At 20.6% G+C, this 13447-nt stretch overlaps 5 protein-coding genes across 5 annotated transcripts; 2 read left to right on the top strand and 3 right to left on the bottom strand.

Moving 5' to 3' along the window:
• Positions 1 to 210: 210 nt before the first annotated feature.
• Positions 211 to 1626, bottom strand: SRAE_1000323800 (von Willebrand factor, type A domain-containing protein; the record flags this gene model as incomplete). The annotated part of the gene is made up of 3 exons (XM_024650405.1): positions 211 to 229; positions 290 to 1216; positions 1277 to 1626. 3 exons carry the CDS (start codon positions 1624 to 1626, stop codon positions 211 to 213), a joined length of 1296 nt encoding a protein of 431 aa, XP_024504186.1.
• Positions 1627 to 2329: 703 nt separating this feature from the next.
• SRAE_1000323700 (Protein of unknown function DUF2650 family-containing protein) lies at positions 2330 to 2756 on the top strand (the record flags this gene model as incomplete). Its single annotated transcript, XM_024650404.1, has 3 exons — positions 2330 to 2445; positions 2514 to 2600; positions 2642 to 2756. The coding sequence occupies 3 exons, from the start codon at positions 2330 to 2332 to the stop codon at positions 2754 to 2756; spliced, it is 318 nt and encodes a 105-aa protein (XP_024504185.1).
• Positions 2757 to 3053: 297 nt separating this feature from the next.
• SRAE_1000323600 (Dbl homology (DH) domain and Pleckstrin homology domain and Pleckstrin homology-like domain-containing protein) lies at positions 3054 to 5664 on the bottom strand (the record flags this gene model as incomplete). Its single annotated transcript, XM_024650403.1, has 5 exons — positions 3054 to 4621; positions 4673 to 4797; positions 4879 to 4895; positions 4956 to 5030; positions 5602 to 5664. 5 exons carry the CDS (start codon positions 5662 to 5664, stop codon positions 3054 to 3056), a joined length of 1848 nt encoding a protein of 615 aa, XP_024504184.1.
• Positions 5665 to 9664: 4000 nt separating this feature from the next.
• Positions 9665 to 11107, bottom strand: SRAE_1000323500 (Cytochrome P450 4V2; the record flags this gene model as incomplete). Its single annotated transcript, XM_024650402.1, has 2 exons — positions 9665 to 10599; positions 10642 to 11107. 2 exons carry the CDS (start codon positions 11105 to 11107, stop codon positions 9665 to 9667), a joined length of 1401 nt encoding a protein of 466 aa, XP_024504183.1.
• A 926-nt stretch (positions 11108 to 12033) lies between these two features.
• SRAE_1000323400 (Replication factor C subunit 2) lies at positions 12034 to 13220 on the top strand (the record flags this gene model as incomplete). Its single annotated transcript, XM_024650401.1, has 4 exons — positions 12034 to 12050; positions 12096 to 12207; positions 12247 to 12353; positions 12467 to 13220. The coding sequence occupies 4 exons, from the start codon at positions 12034 to 12036 to the stop codon at positions 13218 to 13220; spliced, it is 990 nt and encodes a 329-aa protein (XP_024504182.1).
• Between the last annotated feature and the right edge of the window lie 227 nt (positions 13221 to 13447).

The raw sequence follows: 13447 nt of genomic DNA, 5'->3' as shown, positions 1-13447 counted from the left end.
TACATTATTATTATACTCTTTATGTTATTTCAAAAGGATACTTCCAAAGAAAAAAAAAATAAAAGATAGCTTTTCATATTTTAAAGACATTAAAAAATTTGGATGAAGAATAAAAGTAAATAAAATTTAATTGTATAATAAAAGTACTTTTATGAATAGATTGAAGAATGTCATTATTGTTTATTATAATATATATAAATTTTATTTTATTTAAACACAGAAATTTTTTCTAAAATTATCAATTACATTAATATTAGTTTATTTATAAAGGAGAGAATAAAAAACTTACCGGCAAGTTGCATCTTGAAGCCATGCTGCTACTCCAGATGTTCCTTGAGTTGATACATCATATACACAATTTTGTGCTCCAGAAAATCTAGTTAATGTATCCATACTAGCATTTACATCTGTTCTTATAACAAGTCTTTTGACTCCATATTGATTAGTTAAAGAGGAAAGAATATTTGTTGGATCAGAGTCAAAGTTAGTATTATCTGTAACATAAACAATTAATTGTGATTTTCCATTTTTTCCAATTTTTTTAAAGATATTATTTTGAATAACATTTAATGATAATGCAATAGCTTGTCCATTATTTGATTCTTGAGCCATATTATTAATAGCACTTGTAACATAAACAGGCATCTGGGAGTTTTCAAATGATGTATAGTATTCTTGTGTATTAATTGCAATACCAAAGACTGCTACTTGTGTTGATGTTCCAATTGAATAAGGAGAAATGAAATTATATAATTGCTTCTTAATTAATCCAAATGTATCACTATTAAGATTATTACTATTATCAATTAAGAGGTAAATATCATAGGAAAGTGATGAAACTTGGCATGATACAGATGGTGCTTGAGTTGGTGCTGTTGTTGGTTTTGGAGTTGTTATTGCTGGCATATAATTTGAACATCCGGTTTGTAATACAGCTGGATAAATAAAACGTAATTGATCTGGTGATGGGGTAAAGAAAAGTTGAGAGCTATCACCAGCAATATTATGTAATTCATCATAATTATTTTTAACTCCATCATAACCAACACCAATAGCAATGATATGATCATACTTAGATTGTAATTTTCCAAGAATATTATTTGTAGATGGCATTACACCTGTAAAACTATTTCCAGAAAATATAATAAGAATTTTTTTTGCCTTTTGACGTAAACCATTTCCAGTAGTAACTTCATCTTCTTCAAGACTTAAAGCTCTAAAAAAAAGATAATTATAAATTAATTATTTTAAAAAAAAAGTTTTAAGAAATACTTACTGATCAATTGATCTATCAGCATAGTCATCTAATGTTAAACTATTAATAGTACTAAGAACACTATTGTTATTATTTCCATTTTTCAATGTTCCATAACTTTTACCATCTTTTGAAAAAGTATAAAAAGCCATTTGTGTATTATCTTCATTACTACCAAGAGTAACATTAGAAGCAATATCAGTTAAAAATTGTTTCACACCATCAAAAAGACCATTATCCATTGAAGAACTGGAGTCAATAATTGAAACAATATCAGCATACAATCTAGTTGGGGAACATGGAATTCTATTACAAATATTTGACCCATTAACAGTCAAAAATAATAAAGAAATAACATACAATAGTTTCATTTTACCTATAATAATTAATGGAACATTAATAAAATAAATAATTGGTATATAATAAATTACATCAAAATTTATGAAGGTAATAAAGTATAATATATACCATTTACTTTATTCATTTTCTTTATCACTAATTTCTAAATATTATCAAATACCATTTATGATAAAAATTAAACTTCATTTACTTTTATCAGAATGCAAACAATTTTATACATATCATTATCAATTATTACCCCAAAAATTATTAATAACATTTTTTAATTAAAATTTATATATTTATATGATATCATTATCACAAAGATAAAAAAAAAAATTTTTATTTCATTACTTATAACAAGACATAAGGTGATTATAAAAAAAATAAATAAATATATTATTTTTTTTTTCTTTACAATTTTTTATTAAAAACATGTAATATTTAAATATCATTACTCTTTTTTTTCAATGAAAGTATATTATTTATAAAAGTGAAAATAGAAATATATATATATATTATATTTTTAATTATTATTGGTCAAAAAGTGATCCTTGAGTCAAGAAGTCACGGAAAGGTAAATGATTTTATAATGAAATTAAAATTATTATATAATAGTTTAATATAAAAAGTAATTTTATATTTGAAATTTATATAAAGTTAAGTGTAAATTGTTATTTTATAATAAATTTTAACTCAAAATATATTTCTTTATTAATTTTATATATATATAACATGGTACAAAGTTTATATATTATATTTATAATTTTGATATTAATTAAATATATCAAGTGTGTTTATCAATGTCCATTGGCAGGTTCTGGTGGTGGTAATTTATATGGTGGAAATTAGTAAGTTTTATCAATTTTATTTTATATTAAATTTTTTTTATTATTATTTATATATTATTATATTATAGTTGTGGAGCAGAATCACTTTTTCATCATTATTCCTGTTGTGAGGATAATTATTTTGAATGTTGCTTTGAATTAGAAGATTGGGTTAAGTAAGTTATAAAAATTATTAATAATTATAATAATATTTTAGAGTTTTATTTGCTGTAATTGGAATACTTTTGTTATTTTGTTGTTTTGGGACACTATTATCATTTTATTGGGCATATAGTCGTGTAACAAAAGCCTCACGAAATGATAAACGGTAACTATTAAATTTTTATTTATTTTTCTTTCAAATTAAATCAAAATTTACAATATATATTTAATATATTAAAGATTAATTTTAAAATATAAAAAAGGAAATTTTCTTTCTTATTCTTTTTTTTTTCAATGAATCTTATATAGAAAAAATTATACAATTATATTATATATTAAATAAAGAAGTTTTAAATAAATAAATAATTTCACATCCTATGACGTAAGATGTCAAATAATTTATAAATAGAATTTTAAATGTCTTTATCTTTTATTATATAAAATATTGTGAGATTATAAATGTTATATTATGGAGTCTTTTTAGGAGAAATATTAGTAGATGATTTATCATTTTCTTTATAATATATATCATTTGAATTTTTTTGTAAATTTGATTGACGTAAATTGATACTTGAAAAAAGTGGTGTACATTTTAACATGTCTTTTAATTGTATACATTCATAATTTTCAATACTCTCTTGGAATTTATTTATCCAAAATTCTTTTTCTTCTTTTGAGGATGCTTGTAATGTTGAAACACTAACAACTTGATAATATCTTGTTAAATGAATAACAACAAATGCATTTTTTAATGATGAACCAACTTGTGATTCACCTGAATCAGCATCACAAAATACACATGAATCTAATGGTACAGGTTGTTTTTGTACAATAAATACTTCTTGTTTTGAACCAACATTACTACCACGTTTAACAATCTTACCATTAGCTTTTTTTAATTTTGTTAATAAAAACATATCATTAAAAAGAAAAGCATATGAATCTATTAATTTTCCACCAGATTCAACTAATGTTAATACACCTTCATGAATTAATTTTCTTCTTGGATGTGCTAATAAATTTTCACAAAATTGTCTTGATAATATTGTTTTTAAAAAATCTGGTATAAAAGATTTACTATCTAATTCCATGATACTTGGCCAGACAACTTGATTTTGTAATTGTTGTATTCTTTCAAAATTATGTAACCATTGTACAGAATCATCAATTGATCTTAATGATTCATTCATTGTTTCAATAACTTTTTCAATTTTAATTTTTTCATCTAAATCTGTAATATTTTTTAAAATTTCTTTTAATAATATTGGTAATCTTGTTATTCTTTGTAATGGACATATAAGTAAATCTTCTAATTGTAATCTTCCACATCTTCTATCTCCCATACATACTTTTTCAAATTCTAAAAATCTTTCTTCTCTTTGTCTAATTGATGTCAGATATTCAATTGTTGCTTTATAATTAATACAATATGCTTGATATGCTGATATAGTACTTGGTCCTTTATTAAAACGTTCAAATAATTGTACAATTAATGTTACAACATCATATTCTTTATATAATTTACCATCATTATTAATATCTTTACAAACATCTGGTAAAAGAGAAAGAAATGATTGACAAAATTTATGACTTATTTTAAATATTTGATCTAAATTACCAAATAATAATTCTGGTTCAATACTTAATAAACATCCCTCTACCTGACATTTTTTTAATGGTTCTTTATAAACATATTTTAAAACAGCAAGTTGTTTATATAGAAAAACTAATTCTGAATGAAAAAGTTCCCACACTGCTTGAAATTTTTTCTTTTCATTCTCATTTAAATTATATGGTAGTAAAGGAAAAATATCAAACCATGAATATTCAATATATTGTTTGAGTGCCCCTTCATCTACATCAACAGAAATGGTACATTCTTGTAAAGCTTTTTCAACATGTTTCACGATTTCACGAGACTTTGCACGATGTGACCATTCATAAAGTCTTTTAAGTACCCATGGACTACGTTTATTTGTCTCTGATCCAATATCTTCATAAAAATTTTGAGCTGCCATTGTTGCTCTTTGTAAATCTATAATAAAATATATATATAAAATATTTATTATTATATATAAATTTTTACCAGCTAATAATCCACCACCAGAACTTATAGCTCTATTAAAAAGATGAAGTTCATTAGTTGATACTTGAAGATGTGGTACAATAATTACATTATCTGTAACAGTTCCAGTTTCATTGTCATTATCTCTAAATTAAAAAAAAAACAACAAATAAATGATAATATATTAATATAAATTGACAAAAAAAAAAAGAAACATGTAAACATACGAATCAGTTTCTTTTTCCTAAAAAAAAAAATATAAGTTAAAATATAATTATAAAAAAGAAAAAAAATAAAAACATACCAATCCTGTTAAAGCATCTCTTCTAACTAATTGTTCACGATTTGGATGTAAAGTCATTATCTCGGCATCCTCATGCTGTATATTATAACGATATTTAATTAAATCACAAAGATTATTAATTTTTAAAATAGAAATATTACTAATATCTTTATGGTATTCAAAAAAATTATTAGAATTGTTAGATAATTTAAATCTAGTTGTAATTAAAGGACACACAAATAGATGCATCTTACTTAAAATTAATTTAATATTTGTTTAATTTTATCAAACTAAAAGGTTTTACTTTTTCATATTCCTATATATATATAAATATATGTATATATATATATAAAAAAGATTCTTCAAAAATTTATATCCTATTTTTAGACATTTTTGTGTGAATTATTAAATATCTAATTTTCTATATTTAGAAATAAAATAATTAAAAAGTTATCCATATTTTAATAGTACCAAGTTTTTTTGTCTTAATATAAGAAAAGAATTTTTATTATAAAAGAGTTATATTGTAAAATAATTATAATTATATTTTTTAATAATATTTTTCTATATAAAAATGACATGCAAATATTTAATATTATTATTATATATGAATATAAAAGTTTTATAATATATATTTGAAAAAAAAAAATATAAAAAAAAAACTTACTTGTTTAATTAGACAATTACCCCGCAAATGGTGAAATAATGTTAATGAAGGAGATTCAGTCATAGTAATAGTAAAGTAATAACTTTTTAAATAATAAAATCGGATAACAATAATAAAATGGAAGAGATAAGAAACATAAGACTAAAATAAATTAAGGATAAGTTTAAATTACATATATATCAGAAATTTGGTACACCCTCGCATCAGGGAAAGATATCTGTTATCTTTAAAAAAAAAAAAATTTTTTTTTCGTGTTTATTAAATTCATTTGTCACATTTTTGGGTAAAGCTTTAATTTTGAACTAAATTAAATATTTACAATATAAGGAAAAAGTTTTATTATTAAAAATTATTTAATATCAGTTAAAAAGTATAACTACTTCTAACTTTTTTCAATTAAATGTATATACTTCTTCGTTTTAATATATTATTAATATGTTAATAAAATTCTAGTAAAACATTAGATAAACTATTCGAAAAAAAAATTAACACATGTGAAAATAAAAAAATTATTGGTACTTTGGAATAAATAATGAAGAATAAAATAATAATAATATATATTTATAGTTTAAAGAATATTTTTAAATGATGTAAAAAGTATTTTTTGTACTTTTTGCATTCATTATATACTTGGGAATACTCTTTTTAAACCAATCAATCTTATTTATAACATTTTATTATAGTATTTATTTTTTTTAAATAAAATATTATTAATATTAAAAATAATTAATATTATGCCATTATTTTACTTACTTATATATTATTTAAAACTAATTATATCAAAGATTTGAAATAACAAATATAACTTTTTTTTCACATTATTTATCAGTTATAAGGCTAACAAAAATTTAATTATACATTGACAGTATCTTAAATTAGTATTCATAAACAAAATATTCTAATATGAAAAAAAATTAATTTGTTGTTTTAAAATTAAATGACTACAATGAATTTTGTTAAGAGGTAAAAATTTTTTTAGAAATCAACAATAATTTTATTAATTATTTTATGTTAAAATATATAATATATATACATAATTTCCAGATGGATAAAAAAAAATTAATTTCCTTATGTATTATTTTCAAAAGAAAAATATTAAAAATAAAATAATAAAGAAAGTAAGAGGAGTTAAAATAAAAAAGTAATAATATTAAAAAGGTTAAAGATAATAATTAAAACTTTAAAAATATATAAATTTTTAAGTTAAAATAATATTAATTGAAGTAAAATGACTCTATATAATAGTTAAAAAAGGATAGGCAAAGTGTTTGTAAGGTCAAAATACAAATAATTAACAACATATCAAATTTCAATAAAATATATAACTCACTGTTTAATTTATATGAATAAAAATTTCTTTTTAAAAGTTCTTTTTTTTTTCTTTTGTTTTTCAATTTTTATCTTTTATGCCATTTTAAGTAAGTATGTTTTGGAAATTATGAAAGCAATTGTGAGATAAAAAAAAAAAATTAAAAATACATTTAAAAATTGTATTAATAAATTTGTGATATGATATATAAAAAAGTTGGAAGTCAATTTAATTTTAGAAAATATTCAAAAACATGTATATCTTGATAATCATTATCTAAAATATATTTTAAAATAGTAATCTGAGACTTATGGCTAATTTGACTATAAAATAAAAATAAATAGACAAAAAGTGTATGTTTGTGGCACAATTATGCAAAAATATATTATTATTTAGAATAAAGTTCATTATATATTGTTATAAAAAATATAAATTAATATTATTTATTTATTATTATGATTTAATAATACAATATTATATTACAATTAATATTATTTATGTATAATAACTTTTATTATTTAAAATACAGACTATTATGAATTAAAAATAAAAATATTTTACTGTATATATAATAGAAATTTTAAATTTTAAACTTATAAAACAACTAAAAAAGGAGGAACACAAAAGAATAGACAAAAAAAAAAGAAGTGAATTTCTGATATAAAAAAAATATGTTTTTTTTATCATATATAAAAAGTTATAAGTGTTTACGTTAAAAAATTAGGTATCAATTTAAAACAAAAATTCTTTTTTGATATTTTATATCATTAAAAATTGTTTTATTTTTTATTTTTCTAAAAAAACAAAAGAGCAAATCCATAACATTACTTTATAATGAAAATTATTAGTATTTAAAATGACGAATTAATAATTAAAATTTTTTATTTAAAAAAAATATGAATCATATATATTTTTTGATGTACCAAAAAGATATGATTAAATATTTATAGCGATAATGCATATTTGTCTTTGCATACTAGTAGATATTTGTGGCACATTAAAATAAAGTACTAAAAATTCAAAAAAAAAAAAAAATTTTAGGTAATATTTTTATTAATAATGAAATAAAATAAAAATTTTAAAATACCTTCATTTTATTTTTCTATTTTTAGAATAATTTTTAGAATATTTGTAGTACAGTATATTAATTTTAAAGATAAATTTGAACATCGCATAAAATTGTTAAAATTTAAAACTAAAGAAAAATTACTTAACTTATACTTTAGTCTTTCTTTATCAATTTCAATAAATGAAATGTTAGGATAATTATCTAAATATAAAAACAGATAGATGAGACTTTTTAATTTGACAGGTTGGTTAAACTCTTCTATAAATAGGGACTTTTATTTATCCTCAAGTAGTTGACAGTTAAGGGAGTCATAAAAACTTTTTTTACTAAAATTAAAATATACATATAATAATAAAAAAAATTAGAAAGATTCTATCCATCTGGTGGAAATATATTTCTTCCAATCAAGTATACATTTTTATTGGTATAAAATTTTTAATGTATCCATATTTGATATATTCTAAGATATATTTTATAAACAAGTGCCATTTTATTATATTTTAACTCAATTAGGTAGATTATTTTGAAAATATCTAATGACAAAATATAATACTATATATTCTATCTCACTAAAATATTTTTTCTATTAATTGGATGATGAATTTTGTTAGATAAAAGTAATCTTATAATTAAACTTTTTTAATATATGTCTGGTTATTTTAATAAAAAATTTTATAAATATCTTTTATTATATTATATATAATGTATAAAACTTTTTTTTTCATAATAAACTATCTTGTAAATTTTTTAGTTTGCCTTACAAAATAACCATTACTCCATCTGAAATTTTTTTTTATTTATTATTTCCATGTTTTTTTTTATGAAAAAAAATTAACAATATTTATAATGCGCTTTAAAATTAAAAAAAAAAGAAGAAAGTGTTTCCTTATCTAATCTTTACTAAAAATATTAATAAAATAATAAAAAATTCAAATGAAAATATGTATTTTTGATGTAATACTAGAAAAAAAAAGTAACAATTTTCACACACACATATTTTGTAATTTTGTATTCTATGCTCCACTTATATACTTAAATTTTTAAAATAAAATAAATTTTATACTGATAAATTAAAATATTTTTTTAGGCAAAACTTTTATTTCTATGTAATTTTTAATATATTAAATTACTTTTTTTTCCGGATCAATAAACAAATATTTCTTAATTTATTATTTTAATAGTGGTTTTATTGTTAGATAAAAATAACAATATTGTTAATTTTTAGGTTTGATGTTTTATTTATTCTTATACATTAATAATTTAATAATGTTTTATTAATGCATAGAAATAAATAAATTTATTACTTGATTTTTTTGTTATGTTTTTTTTTAATAAAATAAAAGAAAAGAAATATAATAATATTTTAAGTACTTATTTTAATATAATAAAAAACAAAATTATATTATAATATAAGAAATGCATTGAATTATATTATTTTTATTTGATTTTTAATCATGGTACCATAATTTATATAATATATTATGTCATATAATATAAATGAATTTAAATAATATTCATTTTATAAATGATTTATATGAGTTAAACATAATAACATTTCAATTCATATTTAAATAAATTAAATGATAAAAACAGTCTGATAATAATAAATTTATTATTTAAAAATAAAATTTGTTGAGTGCATAAATTAAAAAAATAATTTGTACAATTATATATTTTTAAAAATATTAAAATAATAATGGTTTTCTTTTTTTAAAAACAATAGGTATTCCATTTACAGGGGTTTGTACAATTTCTGGAAGTGTTTTAACATAATCTTTATCTCTTTTTGTAGTTAATTTAAAACGTCTTAAAACCCATACAAGCATAATTTTTATTTGATTCATTGCAAATTTTTGTCCAACACAATTTCTTAGTCCACTACTAAATGGAATGAATGCATAAGGATTAATTTTTGAAATATTTTCTGGTAAAAATCTATTAGGATCAAATTTAAATGGATCAGGAAAAATTTTTGGATTAAAACTAGTTTGTTGAAGAGGAAAAACAAACATAGTACCTTTTGGGAGGGTATAACCACAAACTTCAACTTCATTTTTTAATGTTCTATTAAAATATGGAACTGTGGGATACATTCTAAGAGTTTCTTCTATAACCATCTTTGTATATTTAAGTTTAGGTAAATCTTCTGGTAAAACATCTCTCTCCTCTTCACCAAAAACATCATATATCTCTTGGTATACTTTTTCTTGTATATCTTGATAACATGCCAATGACCACCATAAGAAAGAAGCTAAACTAGAAGATGTATCGTGACCTGCAACCATAAATGTGTCAACCTCCTCTCGAATATCATCATCATTCAATTCATTTTCTTTTTTAAATTTTAACAAATTTGATAAAAATGTATTCTCATTAAATACTTCATTATTTTTTTCAAATTCTTCAGTCTTTTGTTTAATAATATTTTGAGTAAATGTTTTAAGAATTACTATAAGTTTATTTTTTTCTTTTTTATCACCAAAAAGATAATAAAAATAAGGTATTTGGTAAAATATATTTTTAAAATGTATAGTAGCTAATTTAAAATATCTTTTGACAGCTAAATGATAAGGATGATTTGGATTGTCTGCAATATTTACTTTAACTCCCATAGCAGTTTCTAGAAAAAAAAATTAAATATTAAAAAATAAAACAAACAAACCACATAAAATATCTAGTGCTGCCCTTTTAATAGTTTCAAGAATCTCTACTTCTTCACCACTTTTTGCAAAAACTTCATACCTTTCAACTATTGCCTTTGATTCTTTATTAAATGTTTCAAAATATTTTTTTAACATATTAAAACTAAATGAAGGAGCAATTAACTTTTTTCTTTGTTTCCATTTATCTCCATCTGAAGTAACTAAACCATTTCCTAACCAGTCATAAAAAAAATCATAACCAATTCCTTTATATGTTTCTGTTTTACTTTCAAGAATAACTTTAGATGCTTCAGGTGATAAAGCATGAACAATTAAAAGATTTCCTATCCAAAATCTTCTTAATGGTTCATCATTCTTAAAACCAATTTGATCTTGTTCATAAAACATTTTTTCTACTTTTTCTAAACTACCAAAAAACATTAATGCATTACCAATAATAGGTAAAGATTTAGGTCCAGGTATCATTTCTCCCAACTCATTTTTTCTTTTTCTTTCAAACCACCAATTTTTAAATTTTTTTAAATTTGATAAAATAAATATAGTTAATAAAGCAATTATAACAGGAAAATTAAACATTTTAAAAAGTAAAAAAAATTTAGTGTAAATTACTTCCATCTACTTATATATTCCTAAATGTGTACACACCTCATCACAAGTATGATCTCACATATAAAATTATCAAAGATGTCATTAAAAAATAAACCGGTAGAATAAGAATTCTAATAATTTTTTTATAATGTTCTTAATAACTTTGACATTGTTATCACTTTAATGAACAAAGATTTAAAACATCAAAGAATACTGTAAAATGTATAAAATTTTATACTTTTATTAGTATCTGTCTAAACAAATTAAAATTAGTCAAATTTTTTAAAAACACAATAAATTACCAACTTTAATATAACATTATTAAAAATGACAAAAATAATTTATGTTAAATTTTTGCATAACAATATAACCAAAGAAAAAAGTTATAGTATACACAATTTTTTTTAAAGTATATATACGTGTCTATCTTGAAATAATTTTTTGTTTTTCTAGTTCATTTTAATCATAAAAATCAAAAATATATATATATGCATAAAGATAAGGCAAATAATATTTATCCTCGAGCCAATACAATTTATAATGAAACTTTTACATTATTATTATTTTTTTTATAAATACTTTTTATAATTAAAGTATATTAAATTATTTATAAAAATATAATTAAACTTTTTATTTATCATTAACATGACAATAAATATATTTTGAGGTATTTACAACAAAAAAAAAAACATTATTTTAAAATTTCATCTTAAAACGATTATCTTCAAAAAAGTTTTTACATGAAAGTTTCTTAGCATTTATTTTACCTAAAAGAAATAAACCTTTTATACTTTTTAAATAAAATGTCTGAAAAACCATGGTATGTTTACTTATTATTTTAATATAATATTTATTTATAATTTAGGCTTGAAAAATATCGTCCACAAAAGATAGAAGATATAGTTGGAAATGATATAACAATGCAACGTTTAAAACATTTTGCCGTTAATGGCAATATACCAAATTTATTGTTATATGTAAATTTATTTTCTATTACATAAATATTTATTTTTAAGGGTCCACCTGGATGTGGTAAAACAACTTGTGTTTGGGCTATGGCTAAAGAATTATTAGGTGAATACTCGAAAAAAGGTATATTAGAATTGAATGCATCAGATGAAAGGTGAGACATCTTTTTTAACAATAATTTTTATACCTTAAAATAAATAAATAAATATATATATATATATATATATATATATATATATATGTATTATAATAAAATATTCTTTATAGAGGTATTGATGTTGTACGGGATAGAATAAAAAGTTTTTGTCAAGCTAAAGTTACATTTCCTTCTCCACATATGACAAAAATTGTAATACTTGATGAGGCTGATTCAATGACAGAAGGAGCACAACAAGCTATGAGAAGGATTATGGAAGAGTATAGTGAAACAACAAGATTCGCTTTTGCTTGTAATCAAAGTGAAAAAATTATTGAACCATTACAATCTCGTTGTGCTATTGCTCGTTTCTCTAAATTGAGTGATGAAGAAATTTTAAAAAGATTATTATATGTTTGTGAAAAAGAAAATGTATCTTATGATCCAAAAGGTCTCAAGGCTATTATATTTACAGCAGATGGTGATATGAGACAGGCTTTAAATAATCTTCAATGTACATTTGCTGCTTATGGAAATGTAACAGATGATTATGTATACAAAGTTTGTGATGAACCACACCCAGATCGTATAAAAACAATATTTGAAGAATGCGCTGTTGGAAATATGACAGATGCTTTTGAAATTGTAGATCAATTATATAAATTAGGTTACTCAGTTCCAGACATTATGAATCATATTGGAAGGATTTGTAGATTATGTAAATTACCAGAAGTTCTTAAACTTGAGTATATGCGTGAAATAGGCTTGGTACATGCTGATGTTTTAAGGGGTGTGGCCAGTAGAGTACAGCTAGCAGGTCTAATAGCAAAATTAGCTTTGACACAAAAAAGATTAAAGGAGGAAGAAAATGTGAAACAAAAATGAAACAATCAGGTTTTATTTTTCATAATCTTATTTTGTTTTCTGCCACATTTTAAGGTACTCTTTTAATTTTTGGTAAACCCATTTTTTTTAAATAAAAATATGTAGATAAAATATAATTATTATTTTTTTTAATTATTAAAAATTTGCCCAGCAACATTTGTAATGTGTTATCCAAAATAAGTTTTTTATTTTTTTAATATGTTAAATTTAAGTTATTATACTTTTTT

Source organism: Strongyloides ratti, assembly GCF_001040885.1.
Source record: "Strongyloides ratti genome assembly S_ratti_ED321, chromosome : 1".
Lineage (NCBI taxonomy): Eukaryota > Metazoa > Nematoda > Chromadorea > Rhabditida > Strongyloididae > Strongyloides > Strongyloides ratti.
Note: the sequence above shows the minus strand (reverse complement) of the source record. Positions and strands in the feature narration are given on the sequence as shown.